Source organism: Habropoda laboriosa, unplaced genomic scaffold, assembly GCF_001263275.1.
Source record: "Habropoda laboriosa isolate 0110345459 unplaced genomic scaffold, ASM126327v1 scaffold70, whole genome shotgun sequence".
Lineage (NCBI taxonomy): Eukaryota > Metazoa > Arthropoda > Insecta > Hymenoptera > Apidae > Habropoda > Habropoda laboriosa.
In genome coordinates, this window is record NW_017100198.1 from 639,186 (window position 1) to 661,885 (window position 22,700).

Below are 22,700 nucleotides of genomic sequence, written 5' to 3' on the forward strand. Positions count from 1 at the left end.
CGAGCCGATAACGAGTCTTATTTAGAATGCGTATGCGAAAAATGAAATTAATCGGGTGAACGATGAAACAGTTATCATACCCCCCGTCTTGAAAGATACTGCTTCGAGAAAAACGCGTTTAAAGTCTTGCAATGATTTATTCAAACGGCTATATAACATCGTCGATAATTCAAATTTCGAGTTCACTTTAGGTTCAAAATATCTACCTTTCGAAATATGTAAAAAAAGAAAAATCGACTTTTTGAAATCGAGAAACTTACATGACCCCTTAAAGCATATCACAGAGAGCTTAAGTGCGACTTTTTCCAGTAACGTTCAAGAATTACTCATCCCCCCACCCCCTTTTCTTTCCTTCGTCTTAAAAAATCACGAACGATACTTAAAAAAAGATTACGAACCCTGCGGTCCTTCGTAATCTTGTACTTGCGATATTTTTGGCACGGCATAGTCTTTTTTTTTTACGCCGAATCATCGACAACTCGACGCACTCACCCTTTGTCCCAAAAGAAATCCTTCATCTCGACGATATGCTCGTGCCTCAGTATCTTTAGGAGATAGATCTCCGTGACGAGATTATCGATAGCCGACTTAGAGAGCGACGATTTGTCTACACACTTGATTGCGACTAGCTCTCGGCATCCATCCTACAAAACGACCAACAATAGCATAGCGTTAGGCTCGCCTTGGGATAACTCCCGCCGCTTTCGAGCATCAACCAGCGACCATCTCTTTTTTGGCCACCTATCAAATTGCCGCTGTCACTAGACAAGACAGGCTTAGCCGTGTTCCAGTCATCGAAACACGAGTTAAAACAGGAATTGGTTGCACTTGAATCGATTACCAGCTAAATAAAACCGACAGTTTTCCTGCTGCGTGCCGATGCGAGGGAAAAACTAGTACAAAGGTTAGTACATTCGCGTAAACTTCGATCGGGCACGACAGAACGCGTTACGTTTCCGATAATTCGCGCGACGTCGTCACTAATCTAGGATAAACATTTTTTTCGAGACCGTGCGAGAACTCGATCAACTGAAACGCATAAACGACAAAACGACGACGACATAAACATGTTTCTTCTTCTCAATGTTCATTTATTTCGATAGATGATAAATGTGTCAGAAAAGGGATTAAAAATGATATCTGTAATGGTAAATAATTGAATTTACTCTATTGAAATTTGCGTCACATATCTTATGTTCCATAAACGATGGTGTTGATATGAATGTGTTATGCACTGAATATTGATAACAGGAATTCGTATTGTGTTATATACTCGTGTTATGAATACACTTCTTTTTTTTTTTTTTCTCGTGGAGGAAAATTGTCGATGGAACGTTGTGATTGGTGTTAGGAAGAAGCGATCGATTGTTGGTGATATCGTGGGGATTAACGATTAGATCTAATTTCTCTGGATTTATAATGTGGTTATCGCGAGACTTTGATCGAATTTATCTATTGATTTCGTGTAATAGTATTGTGTAGTATAATGTTAATTCGATTAATTCAATTGACAGTATTTGTAACGTGTATGTGGCACAAGTAACAACTTACCTTTCGTATGTGGTAATTTGCTTGCAAAAACAACGTAAATAAATGAAAAGAATGGTACAACAATTCAAGGAACATGTAATCGCAAACTTACGATTAATTACAATTGATTTCGTTTCATTGGTTTACAAATGACGTACGACACTGAGTCAGACAGAATTATGTATGTCCGATGCTTTCACCTCGTCTAAAAAGGTTTGGAAAGCTTAAAAAAAAAAAACCTGAAAAACAACACTGCCTGCAAGAGCTATATAATTATCCTGTCTGTGACTCTTTTTCTTTGTCGTACTTTTTGTTGTATCATATGCAGCGCATATAAAATTCACGGTAATCGTTACACGTGAAAGATTCATTAATCTTTCATTAAATTCAAATTAATTCAAATCTATTAAGGATTAAATTCAAATCCATGCATTTAATTACCATAAAGGAATGATTAAAAGTTGTCGGATTTGCATGAACGCTAGAGTGCTTTTAAAATTATTAATTTACCGAATTACATAGTGTATATACACGCGTGTCTCGTAACGTTCTATCACTGCATTGCAGTGTCCTACTAGCAATTTAGAAAAAAAGAGTTGAATTTAATTAATGTATACGAATAATCTAGTAAAAATCATTGTTATACAATAAAATAACTAGAAATGTCACTAAATCGTACATTCTCCATGTTGAAACGTTTTATTTGTCAATATAAAGAAAATTAATGTTTTTATCAGTATGTCCTCCAAGATTTAATAATACAAAAATTGAATATTTTAATTGCATGTATTTTAGAAGAAAAACTAAGAATCGTGAATTTTACATAGTTTCAATTGCAGTGAGTCACATGTACAAATTATGGCGCCTCTGAATCTAGCTACGACACTGCCATCATATGGTTCGTGTACGATCGCAACGAACCTCAAAATACATGTACCTTTTTGAATGCTGAGTAGACGGTCGCATAACTTCCCGAGCCGATTTTTTGTAGCAAAGAATAATCACTTATGCTGGACATACTCATATTGCCTGGTAACTGTATGTAATTCACTCTGATATTTGCCCCGAATATTACGACACTGTGGGGTTAACTTAACTTGACAGAACGACGTGAGCTTCTCTACTTATCGTTCGTGCAAACAGCGGCGTAGTAACTTGAATTTTCAAACGAAGCTTTCCAATTCTGGCACCCCACATCTATGCTTATGAATATCTTACATACAATAAATTGTATGCAATTATTCGATGAAACACGTTATTCAACCTGAAAAACTAATGTAATTTGTTTTATCACATTTTTATTAATGTTAATTTTCCAGTATTGATAAATGTATTACTGTAAATATTTTTAATTTCCACACATATATACATATTTCAATAAAGTTTATTTGTACAATTGTTCATTCATATTTAAATTATTCGCTAATAGTAATTAGTTATTATTTCTTTTTCTATGCCGAATACTAACTAGCACGTAATAACTATATTTGCAACTAACGTAAAATGATTTTATTGGTTTAAGACGATTAATATAATTGTATCTTCGTATAAACACGAATTAATTATAATCTGAAGTTGTGATTTTTAATTTATTAGAGAAATTAACATTTTTTAATAAGATATTAAAAATATGAACATTGTGCCCTTCATAGAGACGCCCATGTGCGTCAGCTGTGCGTCGCATACGGAGCAGACTTCAAGTAGTTGACTAAAGTCAGTAAAACGGCACTTGGTGACGAGACATTCCGTTGTCGCGTCACTCTTCGATTTTCAATTTCCCGGATAGTATTGCGTGAAATTTTGTGTCTTTAGTTGTCTACCGATCAACTAACCTTAAGTTTCAACAGCGAGCGCAGGGAAAAGGTTACAACGTATTCGACTCGATCGTAGAAGAAAGTCATCGCACGCACTGCTATGGACGTGACAGCAGTATTCGAGCTATAAGCTCGTCCTTTCTTTCATGGCAAACGGTGCATTCTAGATTAATTTATGGTTTTACCCGATTAGCCTACTGATTTGGTGACTTATCGAGTGCAATGGCTGAAATAATTATTGTGCATCGTAATACATCCTGTAAATCTGTGATGTGTTTTAACATCGATAAATATCTGGGGATCGCGTAAAGTGTATTTAGTGTTTGTTTCGTATTTCATTAAAGTTTTCGATTAAACGAGATCGAAACGATATCGCAATAAGTTTTCCTTGACTACGTTCTTCGTAGTCTCAAGAACACTGTAGTGACTTAAGTGTATTCGTCGAATACACAGTGATACCATACGTAACAGTTGGAGTTCAATCTAGTTTTCTCATTTTTGTAACCTCTTTATATAAGTTATCAAAAATTAACTGTTCTGTTCACCGAAAAGTTCTAAAAGGTATTCTATTTTTTGTTGATAATATTATCATATTACTTATTTCTTGATATAGTCATTTATATACATTTATTTAAATATTATTAATTATCTGAAATAGTTAACGTACAGTATCTTTCACGTACTTTTTAAACAAAAAGTTATTACACGTAATAAGAATTATAATTAAAATTTATTTATAGCAATGTTTATTACAATTGAGACATATTAGATATATGCAATTCCTGTCAGGATAAAATCGTAGCTAAACAAATATGCTGAAGCAGTTTTAGTTTTTAACAGTGTATAATTATTTCTGATTATTGTAATACTTGTTCTAATTGACCAATTATAATAAGAACTATGACACTTTGCATAAAATTACTAAATTCTGAATCTGAACGTTAACAGAAACCAAAAAATAATACTCCTATAAAATATCAATTCGATAAACACGAGACGCCATTGGATATGTACATAAAAGACTTGTGATTGGCTAGCAGCACGGTAGCTCATTCATCGTTTCTGCCGTGAAAATAGCGTTTAGTATATCAGCTGCCGGAGTTCAACTCGGATGTTTTGGCAGCTGATTTTATTCTTGCTTACATCGATGGTAAAAATATTTTGAAGTTTTAACTATTTACATTGTTTGGGGGATCGCGTAGTGTCGTGACTGTAAATTTTGTGAGATACAATTGGTAGTAAGTAAAGAGAAACGTACGATAAAGATTCTTACTTTATTCGGGAAGTAGCGAACGATGACGTCATGTGCTGAAACATAAGCTGTTTTCACCTTGTTCCGCTGCAATAGCATTTCGCGGGTACAGGTGCGATACATTTCTTTGTGATATTGAAAGTATCCTGAAATTTGTCGAGTACATCCGTAAAACGGCGGATACGTTTGTGTTGGTATTACCATTTATCTTACAATTTTTGGGAGAATTATGAAGTACAAATTGAAAAAAAATGTGTCAGTGTACTGTTTTTAATTAATTATGATATATATTCACTTGGTGGTCTCATTGTTTCCCATGTATGTTTACAATACAGTGGAGGAAATAAAACAGTGTTTACTGGAAAACTATGATTTAGGAATCTCAGCATTTGATGTACTATGTATTTCTTCATTACAATATTTTTTATACAGGTGAAAAATATATAAAATAAAAGGATATATTGGTGTTTCGATTACCTAATAAAATAGAAGATTCACAATGGATTCTGAAGAGGAAACATATGATGATGTCGATTCTGGCAATGAATCTAGTGGAGATGATGTGGATTTTGCAATGGAAATAGAAGTTGGAAATCCAAGAGAACGGGCAACAGATGTTGATGATTACCCTTTTGAAGTTCTATCAACAGAAGAAATAGTGCAACATATGGTTGATTCTATAAAAGAAGTCAACACAGTTGTTGAAGTACGTTAAATAACTTGTTGCATAAAATTAAACAAATAAAGCTTAAGAGTTATATGCATATATATCATATGCATTATATTCTGTAATTTAAACGGATTCATATAGTTAAATTACATCCTTATTCAACTATAGATACCAGCAACAACCACGCGTATACTATTAAATCATTTCAAATGGGATAAAGAAAAATTAATGGAGCGTTTTTATGATGGTGATCAAGAAAAATTATTTGCGGAAGCACGTGTTGTTAATCCATTTAGTAAGGATCCATTAATTAATAGAAGTCGATCTTTTCAAAGCTCTCTGGTAAATAAAAATCAATTTTGATATTTACAGTGTGTAAAAAAAAAAGGATTGTGTTAATAAAATATTAAAAATTTTTAGTCTAGAAGAACGTCAAATGGTACAGAAGAATGTGGAATTTGTTTTACAATTCAACCATCAGCAGTATGTATATGCAAAATTACACTAAACATGATATGTTTATAATTAATATTAAAAACAAAAATTCAATATGTATAGTTTATTTAAATATTTTTTTCAAATCGTTTTAATAAATTTAAAAAAAATTAGATGATGACTGGACTTGAGTGTGGACATCGTTTTTGTACTGGCTGTTGGGGAGAATATCTCACAACCAAAATTATGGAAGAAGGAGTTGGACAAACAATTGCATGTGCTGCACATGCTTGTGACATTTTAGTTGATGATGCCAGTGTTATGCGTCTTGTAAAAGATTCTAAAGTGAAATTGAAATATCAACATTTAATAACAAATAGTTTCGTTGAAGTAAATATTATTTTGTATACTTTAATGGCACATGACAAAATTGGTTATATTTCAACTGTTTATATTTATTCTTTTGTCTTACAGTGTAATAGGTTATTGAGGTGGTGCCCATCTCCAGATTGTAATAATGCTATAAAAGTACAGTATGTAGAAGCAAGACCAGTAACCTGTAAATGTGGACATACATTTTGTTTCCATTGTGGTGAAAATTGGCACGATCCTGTAAAATGTCACTTGCTGCGTAAATGGATTAAAAAATGCGATGATGATTCTGAAACATCAAATTGGATTGCTGCAAATACAAAAGAATGTCCAAAATGCAATGTCACCATTGAAAAGGATGGTGGATGTAACCATATGGTATGCAAAAATCAAAATTGCAAAACTGACTTTTGTTGGGTGTGTCTTGGACCTTGGGAACCACATGGTTCTAGCTGGTATAATTGTAACCGTTATGATGAAGAAGAGGCTAAAGCAGCAAGAGATGCTCAAGAAAAATCACGATCTGTATTACAGAGATACTTATTTTATTGTAATAGATATATGAATCATATGCAATCATTAAAATTTGAGAGTAAGCTGTATGCAAGTGTAAAAGAAAAGATGGAAGAGATGCAACAACATAACATGTCATGGATTGAGGTAAAATCGATTGAAATTAAATACAAAAAACGTTTTATGGAAAAACTATAAAAATTAAGCTTTGTTATAATCATGTTTACAGGTACAATTTTTAAAGAAAGCAGTAGACATTTTGTGTTCCTGTAGACAGACTCTTATGTATACTTATGTTTTTGCTTATTACGTGCGAAAGAATAACCAGTCTGTGATTTTTGAAGACAACCAGAAAGATCTAGAAGGCACAACAGAACGTCTTTCTGAATATCTTGAAAGAGACATAACAAGTGAAAATCTTGCTGATATTAAACAAAAGGTTCAAGATAAATATAGGTAAGCGGTTAAATAATAAATTCTTTTATATATCAATAGTACATTATTATCAAATTAAGAATTAAATTTCATGATGTATAAATATAAAATATACACATACCGTTTTTACTTCAAGATATTGCGATAGTCGGAGGAAAGTGCTTTTGGAACATGTACATGAAGGTTATGAAAAGGATTGGTGGGATTATGTGGAATAGAGATTTAAACCAGCTTCGTTTTTCGGGCGTGCAAGACAAGTTTTTTTGTCACTTTTGCCCCAGCTGTGATAAACCAAGAAAGCTGACAGGAAACAAAAATAGAGCATGTCACCAAGTGATTTACGTGTTAGATATACTTTAAACGTAATATGATCTGTGGCAACACATATATCGTTATGAATTTTGAATTTATTAAAATTGAATCCTATTACCATCAGGCTAAATGTAAAATACTTTTGTATTAATTAATGATGTTAATTTGCGCTTGCTGTGTGCTATTTATCGTTGCATATTTCGATCCCTCATAAACATGCCTTGCAATAATATTTTCAAGTCTGGAATGAATTTTATATACAGATACATCAGTCGATAAACAGAGGTATAAAAAATCGAACAGTGTGTTACTGTACTGAACAAAAGTTTATCTCAAATCTGCTTAATATATTTTAATGCCATAGTATAATAATACATTATACCTTTTCATATTACTATAAGACTCTCTAAAAAAGTATTGAATGGTTTTTGGAAGAAAAACTTTTCAAGAGTTCTTTAAATAGTACGTGAAAAGGCTAATATAGAAGTAGATTACCTTAATCTGTCTTTTATTCTCAGTCCTATGCACTCGATTTATGAAGGGATAATTGAATATAACAAGATATTGGTGCAAATAAGATTCATAAAACGTCTTACCATTTTTGCTCTGTTTTGGACAGTAATTCGTCCAGGCTATAACTGCCAATCTTTATGAAAGATCTAAATTAAAGTGATCATGTCGTCAGTATCGTGTGCAATTTCTGCATCCAGTTACATTTCTTTACCTTTATTTTAAATTGTTTTCTTTATGGTATTAAAATAAAATATTGTTTAAATGAATAATTAATGTAATTATAAAAATAAAAAAGCGAAAATTGGTCTACATAAGTTACCACCAAAGTCAAATTTTCATAATGTTAAAGGGGTCCAATATTCCTAAGCATTGATAGTTTTTACTATTTTATTTTTGGCATATTTAAAAAAAAAGATTGAATTTATTAGTATTGTGTATATGTGAATAAAACAATTTTAAAGGTATAGGAATATTAAATATCCTTAAGTCACTTCTTTATGTATTTAAAATTAAAAAGAATATTATCAATACTTCTTTTTTTAGAACATAATTGTTGTTTTCTTTTTAAAGTTTATTCATGTAATATTCTCAAAATACTGACGATATGTTTCATATATCATTAACCAATTAATTGGTGGTTAATGACTGTGGTACAATGATAACTTGCTGTTATATAAGTGGGGAACGAAATAAGAGTTCCATTTGTACAGTTATATAGTTATATATTCACACATAAATGCATAATACATACTTATACATAGTTGTAATATCGATATTAGCAAACTTAAAGTAGAAACATTTGAAGGTTTATTAAAAAAAATTGTTGATTCTTACTATTATCCACGTTAGGAAATAAAAAGTAAAATGCAGTTGTTTTCTGTACAGTCACAAGATCTGAGTAGATGTAAGAGGAACTGTTAGGTATATTCACAGCAAATTATTCTCTAGTTCATGATTTTGTATTGTATGTTCATGTAACTCATAAAATTATAAACGATCAAGGAATTATCTTTTTTTATATTCAAGCATAAGGAGTATTCGAACAAGCTTAAAAAATTTCATGTAATTCATGTCTTGATTATTTGTCCCTAAAGTTATCATGTATTATTAAGATGAGTGTGATAAATTTGAGTAGTTGATTTTAGATTTTTCAATTGTTAAACATATCCCAACAACTTAATAAATCTAAATAGTCATCTAATAGTAACAAAAATTTGATAAAAATAACAATATTGCTTTAAAAAACATGTCCTCTGTTTACACATTTTTATCAATCCTCATTCATTGGCATTATGTACACAGAAACCGCGTGAAATATTTTATTAGTAAAATTATGTGTTTAATTCTCTAAGGAGTGGTTAAACACGCTAATGCTTTACGCGGGGATATTATATAATTTCTTTAAAAGGTAAAAGGATACAAATCATATGAATAGACATAAACATTACTAATCATGTACTTTAGAAATTTTTGTGGGTTGAAATACTTGCATTTTGGTATTAAACAATAAACCAATATATTTTGAGTAGCACGTAGATTGTATTTACGTTGGAATAAGTATACTACTTTAAATAAAACTATACAAATATCTGCTAAATATATTTTTAATAATTCTAGTATTGAAGTAATAAGTTTTCTTTTTTTCAAGAAAATACCTGTTTTAGAATTGAGTTTATTCGATAGTAATAAGATTTTATGTAAACCATATTTCCTTTTTATTTTTTGCATAGCTCTAAAATATACACAAACAAGTATACGTATTTAAGAGTATTTGTTTATGAAATTGATTTTTGTTACATATCTGCTTATTATTTTTTATTCCTTTTTAAATAAACTAGAATTTTATATTTTTCATGATATATTTTATATTATGATACTGATGTTATTTAATACACATTATGGAGTAATACCATATTTAATGCGATCGTTAAACATATGATAATACATTAAGATCCTTGGTGAAATTGAGTGAATACTTATAAAAGCTGCTACTTGGATTTAATGATTTAGTCTCCCTTGCATCTGTTAGAGTTTCATATAAAAAATTTAAAAATATATCTAAATATTTCTTTCACATCAAATATATCATCAAATACTTATGTAAGTATGTATTTAAAAAAATGAAATTAATAATATTACTTTGCAGAGAACTGTTTTATTATAGGTTCACAAAATAATTGATACAACTAAGAAAACTGATGTTTTGTAGAAATGTTTATTATCTCCAAATTATTTGTATAAAAATTTTTGCAATGTCATTAGAAAGTACCACATATAACATCCATTGCTGTTTAAAAATGTTACTGTATGTTTAATGAGCACTTTATTAATTATAAGAATAAAAATAGACATAGTGTAAGTTTGTTGTTTTAAAAATGTCTTATCTTGCTTTTGGTTTGTGCTTTACCCTGACAACCACACACAACATCCGTACTTAAATTACCCTTATTTGCAGGCCTATGCAAATAAGTTACTGGAGATATAGTTATTGAACATATCTAATTAAATGAAATCCTCTAAATATGGTTAGACTAATTTTATTCCGAATTAGATATTAATACTCGGCTTTTTTCTCATTTAATGTTTCTATTTATTAACACACAGCACGTCCTTTAATACATATAACATTTACTAACCTGTATGTTATGTCTCTGGGACAAGGACTCATGCAAGTCAGGTGTTTTCAGGGTGCCTCTGCAGTAGCAAATGTTTGCATATTTATCATAGTCAATGAAGAGAAATGACACCTCAGTTTTTAATAGCTGTAGAGAATGTATTAGATACTGTAGAAGCAGTGCACTGAGATCCATGGTGCACAGGGATAACTCGTCTATTGATAGTCTAACACATGACATTGCTGACCATGATAAGTTTCTTGTGAAAGCTTACAGAGAGTTTGTGATCACATACTCCATAAGCAACAAGACTAGAATACAAGATCCAGATGCAACAGGATAATACATCTTGTCCTGAATTAAAGAATTCCTCCACACAATATAGAGGATGCTGGTAATATTATACAATATACTCTCCAGCAAAGAACCCCCTATAAAAGTACTTCTTTTATGATATTTGAGAACATGTTATCAATGTAGCTATTTTCATATGCAGAAACGTGCAGCTTGTGTGGGTGGGATTAGCAAGATTTAAGGGAGACACTTTCCTTACATACTCTGAATGGGATTACATACTCTCTTGCTGAAGGTTTTTCAATATGATAGGTAGTTTAGGATGATGATATTTTAAGGGACAGTCAGCAGCCAGTATTAACTGGAGTAGAAACATATACGTTTTTTATAAGTTCTAAGTGTTCATTATGATGATCTTTGATTGACAAGGAAATTTATTAATATATTTTCTACCTAGAATAAATTATAAATAAATACATTTAGATTGCTTCTACCTAAATTCAATATAATTTTGAGATTCTTGTTTGGTATAAATATCTGAAACATCAATTTTGAGTATTATATGAAATTACTTTGATAAAATATCTAGATTAACATTAAATAAGATTTTCTTTCCACTAATTTAACTAGTCCATCGAGCTGCAATTATTACAAAATATGAATATAATAGGAAACTCGTATCATTATCGTTCGCTCATGTTACACAGTAGGATGATTCTAAACTGAATGACATTGATATGAAAATTGTGCAGGCTGTAAGATCAAGATTTAATTTACATCTTGTACTTATTATAAGAGTATAGGCAAAGATGGCTTCCAAATCACACAATTTCACTTTCACTGCCAATATAAAAGCATCATATAAACTCCAAAATTGTTTTTAAAAACATTTTGATAGAACATAAGTACGCTGGAAGGTCTCACATGGAACATACCCTGTGTTAGTTAATTTGTAAGGGTATATCAGGAGGTCACTGTTAAAATTGTTGCAACCAAGCCAAGTGTAGCACCAGTCATAAGAAGACTCCTCCAGATTGCTCCACTTATTTCTTCTGCCACAGGGTACTCTATACACAGTTGCTCCTAAAGAAATGTAACATAATACATATGTCAATGAAAGAAGTATGTAAACGATTAATTTTTGTATTTAACGAAATTTTTAAGTTTAAGAACACAGCACTTACCCATCCTCCATATCCTTTGATAAAGTGAGCAACTTTTTCGCCAATAAATCTGGAGACGTATAGCGGTAATTTTTTCTTTAAAGCGTGCATTCGTCTATCTCGGGCCCAGAGAGCGAGTCTACCCATAAATGCGTAGAGACAAACGATTCTTGCCCATGTAACACCACCGTGTAAAAACAGCTCATCCGCAACTCCCATGAATGCCTCGTATGCCGTATCCGGCACAACGTTCAAACGATTTACCATACTCGCGAATAGAATACTGTGCTTGTTCAACATCTGATATACATTGTGTCTCATACTACGAGAGACCGGATCTCGAGATATAAGATAAATATCTTCCTTCAGTAGATACCGTATTACATCGTTGGCCAAACATTCTGCTGTAAGCTCTATGGAATCTTCGCAAAGATTGTAGCGCGAAGATGAGACCAATTGCGGGAAGAGATGCTGCAGTCGAATCTGAAAGATGACGATTTCTCGTAACATGCAAGCGCAGTCGGAAAATTTTTCAAAGCGAACACATATAAGAGAAAGCAAGATAGTAATTGAACGATTAACGGTGCTTCGCTCTCATTACTTTAAACATTGAATACTTCAATATTTTCGTATGTCAAGAACATTGTTGTCGAAGTCAAGTGTCAAATTAATGTTCAAAAGATATACGAACAGACAATAATAGAAAACTAAGAAAAATTAATTTTGAAATTCAACTTTGGTATCGATCTTTCTACCGAAACGCGGTACGAGCTTTTATATGGACGAGAGGAAAAGAGACGAAACATACAGAGAAAAAAGAGAAAGTACGTAAAAGAAAGATGAACATAGAACTGATTGACAGCTAGGAAAGATTAAAAAGAACATAACGCCGGTATTCGTGTATGTAAGTGTTCATTACCTGACAAACCTCGATGAAAGACATAGCGGTATTGGCAGTGCCGATAGCATATCGGCACAGAGCGCCGTTATCGCCGGCAATCACGGTCTCAACGCCTCCGCTGGTGTTACAGTCGTCGGCAATCACAGTTTCACCGCTTCCGTCGGCGCCGTCGTCGTCGTTGAAGGCTTGCTCACTCGGCAAATTCTTGTTACCGGGGGGATCGCATTCCAGGATGCCGCCCACTCTGGAATGCGGTTCCCCTCGCACTGACGCACCCTGCCCCTCTCCGTCCGTACCGAGGATCTCATTGTTCGGTGGTGCACCGTCGTCGCCGGCCATCCTCGTGCACGACCGCCCGCACTGATCTCTTCGAGACACCGGTCCGAACACCGACTCTCTAACCAGACCAGATAGAATAGTCGTACACTAAACAAGACGTAGATTTTTTTTCTTAAAGCATCGCAACACCCCGTCTTCGAGAGCTTGGTGAATTGACGATCGCACGCCCGAAGCACCGGGTTAACGAGCGCTGCACACACGAAAAACTTCGGCTCGCCTGCCAGACGACGTAACGCTCTCTACTTTCCCGCGGCCATTTCCGAAGCCGAACCTCTACCCCTACCCCACTCCTCTCTTAGCCGTATCCCCACCAATTCTTTGACGTTTCCCACCGCTTCACTACTATTCTGTTCCCTTCCATCTGTACAGTACACTCTACGCACTGACACAAGTCTGCTCGTCGAAGTGCACAACGGTACCGACTTCTATGGATCATTCACGTTTTCTCCTCACGGCGTATTCCAGCACGCGGTCCACACCATTGTATGCTACCCCAACACGAACTCACAAGCACCTACGTTTGCCTATATCTTGTACGCTTTACCTGTGTATGCGACCGACTATCTCCTCTCCACCTCCTTCGTCGTGTTTGCCCTCTCTTCTCCTTTCTCTCTTTACTCTCCTTCATGGTGAGGCGCCGTCGATAACCTCCCTCCCCTCTAGAGGGTGCTCTCGCGCACGTGCACGGCCACAAGCGCGAATACCTGTGTGCGCTCTGTGAGAATCGAACGAACGGAATTTTCGTTGGAACGCAGAGTTCGCTTGGTAGCGGGCACCGTTCCCAGCCATATTCTTGCCGCTATATTATTCATGTGGAATGTTTGTTAAATATTGCTGTACGATACTTGTGCACCGAGGAAAAATTTTAATTATGTACATGATCGATTTGGAATAATTTGTACAGAAATTTTTTACATCCATGGAGTCGACTATTTTCAATGTAATCTCTTATTCGAAGGTTAATGGAATTGGAGTGGTTAGTGATGCTGTTACTATTTTTCTGTATTTTATTATATTAATAGAAAGTTAACCGATTATTAAATACATATAAGTCAATAAACGAATCGTTGTTGGGTTACTTTAATTTTTAGTCGAAGAACTAATAGTTTGATACGTGTTTGTATACATTACAGAAAAACTAATATTTATTAGGTTAGGGTAATAACAAATTGTAAAAAATAATTGTCGGCCGCGATACAATCGAACTATCGAAAACATGCCTATCCCCTAATTCTTTATTCAAATAAGTGCACAGAGGCATATTAAGAAATTTAAAGGCTATGAATTTAAATTCTCTTGAGAATAATAAGTAATTATAAATTGTATAATCTTAAATATAAAGTAACATAATTATCTATAATTAAAAAAATATTTGAATTTGATTTTTGTAAATTGTTATAAAATGACACAGATTAATTTGAATAGAATAGTTTCGCGTTAGTTCCATTGTTCACGGATTGCAAGAAATTGCGACACTTATGGCGATCATGCTCGGCGTGCTCGGTGAAAGCCACGTCATGGTTGCTAACCCAAAGGTGACGTAGAGATCGTTGGGGATGACGATAGTATTCCAGTCATTGGTAGTTTCCCATTTCATTGATGCCGAGCTCCCTGTTATTATAACTTCCTGCTAAACAGTCGCATGATCTACGATTCGTGTTTTTTATTTACGTTCCAAAGAACTTAGCAATAGTTTTTCCTTCAAGTACGAAGATGAACATTTTGTAAAATATTTATCCTCTCTCTTCTTTATTGTTACAAATTTGTATTAATATTAAAAAAAAGCATTTCCTCCTTTGAGAGTAATGAAATTGAACGAATTGTGTTAAAGATGCGTTAAAGATTCCTAAATCTTCAAAGCTTCTTCCTGTAAAATAAAAAATTAGAGAAAGATTGAGGAAAGTAGTTAATAACAGGTGTTTATACAATAATCCAATATTCGTTCAAAAAAAGAAAAAGAATATAAAGAGCACAGAGATGAATAATTTCCTTTCCCTATTCCTTATCAGTTGTGTCATACGTTAAAGCATTACAAATTCTATAGTATTAGTGTTATCGCGTCAGAATCTCTATTATGACATAATTACATAATCACTGACACGACATCCCTAGCAGTATTACAGAAAAAAAACCAACATACTCTTCATAGACCTAATATTTCTTATTAGTTATAAAAAAATGTCACTCCTTTATGAAAATTTTTACCCCTTGAAAATTAGATCTAAAGTTTTATCGTTAACTTTACTGTACCAGGATCTTTATTGTTACGTAACTACATAATCACTTGCATGATGCTTCTCGGTAGTGCAAAAAGTCGGGTAAAAAGGTATGGGAAGACAGCGTGCAAAGTGTTCGCGGCTCGATTCACATGTAACGAATGTGATTCGTATTCGCGATGCTGCAGAATGTAGTGGTAGCACGGTATATTTCCAAGAAGGAATTATTATGTTGAAACTGGTCGGCTGACTCTGATCGGCGGCGCGCGACCGTGCCCGCTCTTTTCTGCCTGTGCAACCTTCAAAGGCCACAGAATGCGTCGATGAATGAAGTAGGAAAGTTGCAGAGTGCCCGGTCGACCGGATGTGTATACTAGGTGGCTAAGAAAACGAGAGCTCCTACGTCAGTCGGCGACGGTTTTGCGCCCCCTCTCAACAATACGACGCTGCTAGACACTCTGTCGGCAATTATCAATCGCTCTATTTTTATACAGATGATTATGAGCGTATGTTTGTTTATTCCATGAAATTTCACTTTCCACTAAAAACTTACTATATAAACTTTTCCTTCTAAATACTTCATGCGGCGTAATGAGGATCTACAGAAAAATGTTTTTGTTATTTTCAAATGATTTGAAATGTAGAAGTCGAAAAATTGACTAATGATACATATTTAAATATTTTTAATACCTCTTAAGATCTATTTTTATGCAATTGTATGCAGCTTACTTTGATCTAAAACAATGTTATTAAATATATTAGAAATTATGTGCTAACTATATGATTTGATAAAATTATATTTTATTTTGGAAAATATTTTAATTTAGCAGTAAAGAATTTGTACAAAACACAATCCAGAATATTCGTTGAGAGGAAAATAAATGTTCGTGAGGAAGTATTTCACTTCTACTTATTGTCCTGTTTAAAGACGTCCGTCAAGGATTAACCTTGTCCCATGAATTTCAATTTTTTTCATGTTAAAAGATAATTCCTGTTGAGATTATAAACGTCCACTTGTAGAAGTTGTTACAAGTTGTGCTGTGACAATGAAACGATTTCTGTTAACTTGAGCTCGCAGGTGCAACGTCTAGTAACGTTGAATGTACGTTATTCGAGACGGTTTATCTTTCTATACCAAATGTGGATAACCATACGCGTAAAGCATTAAAGCCTGGCAGCCGGACATGGATAAATTGATAATATGACTCACGTGTAAATGACATCTAATTGGGTCATTATCTCACAGTTGCTTCTTAAAGTGGTAAGAGACGCAATAAGGAGCTTTGTGGATTGGCAACGTTTCGCGCGACGAATTCCACAAGGCGAACACTAAAAGAAAAATTCAAGCGACGTAAACCTCCTGCATTCATGAGTTCCGCGTGAAACACCATACATAGTTTCTCATCTTGTTCATGGTAACAAATATTGCATATACAGTTTGCTATCTTATCATTTTTTTCTCATTGATGTCTCGTGTTAGGAGGTCGCGCGTATCGTTTTGTCTCTCTCGATAACCCGTCTGCTCTCGAATTACCTTAGATTGGTAACAATTGTGTTTTACCTTTCTCTATTTCATTAAAACGTCAAGCAACACTGACAAACATATCAACTGGCACGACATCCGTCAAGACGACCACGTGTCTTGTTGTGACAGTAGTTGAGTCGATTGAAAATATCGTTTCACATTGTTTTCTCTCCGCGAAGTGGACCGTGGGAATACAACAGAGTGAGCGGCACACAGTATTTCAGGGGAACTCGTGGCAACCGGCTCTCGGTAGCTTTTCTTACCGTCATTCATGATACTATGGTACGGCAATAGGATGATTGCCTGACGGCCGTTGCCTAAAGTGGATAAAGTCTTCTATAGTAATTTAACTCGAACAGGGCACAGGGGTGCAGAGGCTGGGCCCTTCGGTGATCTCTTTTTTCATTTTCTTTTTTTTTTTTTAATCACGACTGTCATACAAATGACAACATTGTGATAACACTTTTCTGCCGGATACGAGCGTACAACGTTAAATAATCACAGTGAGTTAGCGCTTGTAATTAAGGAGTTCTACAATTAGGAAAATTGAATCAACGTTGTGATCGTTTCGCGTACCGTATCGCTAATTGAATCCTCGGATGTAATTTCATTCGTTTGTTTTATTGGACTCTATGAAAGAGACATTGTACTAGAAACTACCATGAAAGTAGTTGTTTTCGTCTTGTGCATAACAAATAGAATATTATCAATTCTGTGTAAATTGTAATATAGAATCGAAATATTTCGATAAAAATCTACGAATTGAATAATTCGAAGAGCAGCACAGTATCATATTTATAGTTCATGAACGAAATAACGAAAGGATACAAATTGAATGTCTCAAAGTGCGTAGAATTTAAAAGAAAAAAATTTAAGAAGAATGCGGACACGTTTATAATTCTCGGTTGCGGAAATTTGTGTAAACAGTCACTAGGATACGAATCGAAGCGTCATCGATATGGTAGGGCCCAAGGGAACGCTTCCGGCCGTGGATAAATTTATTTATCCACCGACAAGTTCGCGCTTCGCTAGTTATCCTTAACCGTGAGGTTTATTACTTCCGTGAAGTTGTCAATGGTCGCCTATTATCCCCCTTCGCGTGAGGTACACCTTTTTTCTAGTGTCGCAGGGTGGAAGAGGAGGAAGGGGGCGCCTGATTTCGCGGTCCCGTGCGACGTCCCTGAGTTGGCAGTGGTACTAACAGATTGACAGACGTACTCGCCGCGAACTGACCCCTTCGTAGTGATTTAGTTATCTCTCTATCGACGCCTCGCCAAGTTCTACACTTCGATCGTACTGGACGAAGAAAAAAAAAATAAAGTGTTACCGGAAGTGTTGTATCAAAAGGTAACGCGAGTTCTCCACTGAATGAGCTTCTGCCGGTTCGGAATCGTCTCGAGGCGAGATATTATGATTAGGTGAGTATACTAACTTTGTTTTCTTTTTCGCGGTTTCAGATCGGCCGTAAATCGTCGTTTTAGTGATTTTTGTTCTAGTAATAAAAATTCGGTCGTTTTGGGGAAATATATGAGATCAAATTTCTGGTGAATTTTTGATGGCCTCCTTGGGTTGATTGAATAATTCGAAATTGAGGCTAGTACGATTATTTTTTAATACGTTGCAATACAAAAAGATAATAGCACAAGTCATAACGATGTGTTGTAGTATCGTTCAATTTGTGTGTTTTCATAGAAAGCAGATTTTCTCGAAGTTTTTAACGCACCATTATTATATACTAAACTAAATATCGAACGAAAGATAACACTTGTTGATAATTATTGTATATTACTTATATTATGAAACAAGGGTTAAACGTGATTCGAATGTTATGGGAGCTTTTTTGTCCTACAGTGGTAAATGTGAATTGGAACTGTCTGTTGCGATGGATGCAACCCTATCTTTCGATCAAAATTACTTCAGCGTAAATTCGCCTTATTTAATACATTTAATTTGCAATGTTTCCAGTAAAGTATAATATGTAACATATAGAAATGAAAAGAAAAGAAAAATGTAATCGTACAAATTATAGATGGTACAAGGAACAGAGCCTATTTTTCAAGTTTTCGATCAAATCTTTCAGATTAATACAATTCACGAGATAAGAAAATTGTCGGTAATTAAAAACAATAATGTAACTTTTTCGTAATTTGTTAATTCAGCGAAGTAGGTGTATGATTCGAATTGTAGTCACAGTTTTACAACTTTACGTCTCGCAAGCATTTCTCCCTTATTCGCGATAACAATATTCATTAAACGAAGTGTAAATGAATCAGCAACACATTTTATCATTCGTCATTTCAATTGCAATTTTTCATTTGATTATTATTTCACTGCGAAATTTTATCGTTACTCTAATCTTGTCATTACACGATTCAAACTCACTTATTGCCTTAATTAATGATTCGCTACGCTTTCGTAAAGCGCATTTCATTCGTTCAACCAGTGAAATAAATTAACCGGTATTTTGTGTGCTTCCCAACTCTCGTTAGTGGTTTAATAGGGCGCAAGAGATAAAACGAATTCGTCGTCAAATCAGCTTACAGAGTCAGCTAATAAGACTAGTAGATTTCGAGCGGAAATAGATCATACCGGTCGTTCGTGACACGTACGAACACTCGTGATAGACGTAATCCTATTTGAAGCAGTAGTTTTTGATACTTGTTCAATTTATAACCGCAGATTGCGTTCTATCAACAGAAAACTCTTCTGCCGAAGGATATTTTGTACGTTTCGCGCATGAAAGTTTCTCACAAGTTGAATATCACTTGAATCAAACGTGTATATGTAAAAAAGGTTTAACAGGGTCATTTGAATTATGCTTATAAGACATTCTTTATTGGTATTTTTTTTTCTTTTTTTTTTTTTTTTTTACGATCTTAATAGAAATTACGTATAGGGTATACTTTTTCAACACAGAGAGAGGTGGAAAATTATTTTACAAAATTCACATTAGCTATATGACACATATAATAATATTAACGTGATAAATTTTCTAATTGAATAATTCGTCGAGTAATTAAAATGCAAAGCTCGATACTCGGTGTTCTTTTCATTCTGAAACGATCTAATTCTCCGTCGCATGAATTTGATTTATGTGTCCGAGTTAGGCTATAAAAAAATGTTTCTCCATTATTGAAATGTCATTTGCTCCTGCGAGAATTTGAAATCGTATATCACACAAGCCTGGTATGCAAGCTTCGAGGTTGCACCTTTATCAGAAATTTCGATCGTAATTGTCGTCCCCGATTACCAGAAAAAAAAAAAAAAAACGCTTGCCTTCGCGTGACATGAGAATGATAAATTGACTAGTCTATCGTCGATTTTAAAAATCGTTACTCGGTTGTTAGTTTATGATATGAAGATAAGAGATTTACATTTTCGTCATATTAATTTTATCGATCCAAAAGTTTAGGACCACTATGCATTGCAAGTTACAGAAAAAGTTTGCAGTAAAATGATTAGCAACTTGAAGAATTTTTGAACAAATTTCTTTTGTCACACAAATCAATCGCGAACGAAATAAATTAATTTCTGGAAATGTTAATTTCAAATCTATTAGGTCATCCCATAGATTCGTGTCGAATTTTCTAATTTAGATCAATATTTTCAACGAACTTTTAAATTTTGTAAAAAAAACATAACCTAAAACCTTCTCATTCCACAACTTTTTTTTTTTTGGTAAGACTATTTATGTCGTGACATTAGGATTTCTTTGGATTCTCGTTAAAATCTTTCTCGCTTTTGGCAGGAATTTATGGGATGATCTAATGTAAAGAATTGATAGCAGATTCGATGTTAGCGTAAATTGGCAGATGAGACGAAACTTTTGGCCAGTAGTGTACCTGTTAAATAAAGTACAGTAGTCTTTTGTATGTTGCATCGTTCGAAGAGAAAGTTTCCAGTTGAATTTTGAATAAAGAACACATGGTTCTTTTTGGTTGTTTATAGAATGGCTCGGTAAACACAGATAGCAACGCGTTATTATTACGTATCGCACGGTGACATGAAAAATGAGCGAAATCAGATTGGCATGTTTTCTTTAATAACTTTAATAACGTTAATAGTGACAACATCCGGGGGAAATTATGTAAACGAAATAAGCAATGTTTCGCTATGTGATACGAGGAGTCTCCTCCTTCGAGAATCGATAAAAAAAAGATACGCGTTCAGCTATATTTTACGATATCTGAGGAGGGTGGAAAAATATGACACAAGTTTGCAACTCCTTTCTTTGGAAAAATTAAATACTGTGCATTGAAAAGTGAATCATTTATCGTTCCAGAGAGTAGGACACACATATTTTTAGTACATTTTCAGGATAGTAAAGATGATATATAAGGAGTTACTTAGAGTGAGATTACTGCTTGTTCAAATCTAGAATTGAAATCCACATTTAAAATACAAATTTTCTCTAACAGTACGCACAGGTTAATTCAGTCACAGTTTTAATCTCGCCTTTGATACATTAAGAATTCTACGCTCTCGTATTGTCCGTAAAAATGTCCACTTTCCTTTGGAGAAAATGAAATTTAACGGTATTGGGAAATCGAGCAGGTACGTGAAAAATAAATTCAAGGCCCGCGACACGATGATAAAACAAGGTAAATGTGGTACTGCGCCGAAGGTATGGCGGAGATCTAGCGCAGCAACAACTCGGTGATTTACAGTCTGATTTCCAGCAGCCGTTTGTCCCTAGACTCCATTGACGGACAGATTTATTGTCGTAGGCATACAGCTGATCTATATAAAATTTCCTTGCTCATTGCGAAACCGGATTTTAGCATTAGAAATCTGGCAAAGATAAGAGGAAAAAATTGATTTAACGCGTCTCCAGAATACCAACCAGTTCCGGTTATTTCCATCGCAGCTCTTATTCGGGAGCAAATATTGAAAGATTAAGTCAAATAAATTTGTAAGATTTCCTATCGATCTTATTTTCGCCGAGTTATATCATGTATTTTTACGTAATGATTTATTATCGTTTCTTTTTGCCGAGGTATTTACTGCTCGTACATATACTTTCTTTGGTTTTAAAGGGATTCAAATATTGTCGCTTTTCGATTATCCTATCTCACTTGGCGGGATGGTTCAATCTTATACGCAAATTTGATCTATCAGTCGTTATGTTACTTTGTGAAAGAAATATAGTACATGATAATCATATGTTTTGCGAAAGGAGTATGTATTTTGGAATATTTTCTGTGAAATTTTGCAAATTGAAAACAATCATGTTTTCACGCCGGATTAAAGAATGTCTGAAATTGTATGTTTGTAAGATATTTTGTGGTAAAGATTTTTAACCTTATTTTCTAGTAACAGTACTCGTTTATTTTCACGTTTTACTCGTCAGTGTAACATTCGAAGTGTTTTCCCTGGTGAAATTTCAACGTAGAATTGTTTATCTTCCGATATTCTTACTTTTATTGTATGAGAAAGATTGACAAAAAGTGCTATTTAACTTCGATTAATCTAATACAGGATCGTAACACGAATTGTAGCACGAAGTGCTCATTTTCTTTTAGGTCAAAATGCACATATTCTCGAATTTCGCAATCGAACGACTTTCTCGATCAAATTAATTGGTATTTAAATCAGGATGCCTTTGCCAGCAAGTCATATATAGTAGTGTCCTTGAGTCCTATATCGTGGAAACTCTAAAAAGGCGTCTTTTGCTGTACCTTTATCGGGAGAAGTAGGCTTCCCTAGAAATTTGCTCGATTTCAATATAAGATCATATATTCTGAAAGAAAGAAAAAAAGGTAAGGGTACCAAAAATTATGTAAAGTACATAGAAGTATCGA

The 22,700-nt window shown here is 34.0% G+C and overlaps 3 protein-coding genes across 10 annotated transcripts in view; 1 reads left to right on the plus strand and 2 right to left on the minus strand.

Annotated features, from left to right (window-relative positions):
- LOC108570352 (serine/threonine-protein kinase ULK3-like) overlaps window positions 1-3,562 on the minus strand; it is a 13,498-nt gene extending 9,936 nt beyond the window's left edge. Inside the window, 3 exon segments of the mRNA XM_017932199.1 lie at window positions 493-644; window positions 2,468-2,802; window positions 3,363-3,562. Of these exon segments, the coding sequence (XP_017787688.1) occupies window positions 493-644; window positions 2,468-2,554 (239 nt within the window). The 5' untranslated portion in view covers window positions 2,555-2,802; window positions 3,363-3,562.
- On the plus strand, window positions 889-7,453 carry LOC108570350 (protein ariadne-1). Of its 8 annotated transcripts, none has more exons than XM_017932198.1 (8): window positions 889-904; window positions 5,029-5,302; window positions 5,435-5,608; window positions 5,687-5,749; window positions 5,876-6,091; window positions 6,176-6,733; window positions 6,816-7,042; window positions 7,158-7,453. In XM_017932198.1, exons 2-8 carry the CDS (start codon window positions 5,096-5,098, stop codon window positions 7,237-7,239), a joined length of 1,527 nt encoding a protein of 508 aa, XP_017787687.1. In that variant the 5' UTR covers window positions 889-904; window positions 5,029-5,095; the 3' UTR covers window positions 7,240-7,453. The 8 variants fall into 8 exon arrangements, with proteins under 8 accessions (XP_017787687.1, XP_017787680.1, XP_017787681.1 ...); XM_017932191.1 differs by lacking the exon at window positions 889-904 and adding an exon at window positions 3,852-3,905; XM_017932192.1 differs by lacking the exon at window positions 889-904 and adding an exon at window positions 4,441-4,494.
- Window positions 7,454-11,449: 3,996 nt separating this feature from the next.
- Window positions 11,450-13,744, minus strand: LOC108570370. Its single transcript, XM_017932223.1, has 4 exons — window positions 13,703-13,744; window positions 12,838-13,245; window positions 11,940-12,401; window positions 11,450-11,838 (listed from the first exon to the last, which is right to left on the minus strand). The coding sequence occupies exons 2-4, from the start codon at window positions 13,156-13,158 to the stop codon at window positions 11,719-11,721; spliced, it is 903 nt and encodes a 300-aa protein (XP_017787712.1). The 5' UTR covers window positions 13,159-13,245; window positions 13,703-13,744; the 3' UTR covers window positions 11,450-11,718.
- Between the last annotated feature and the right edge of the window lie 8,956 nt (window positions 13,745-22,700).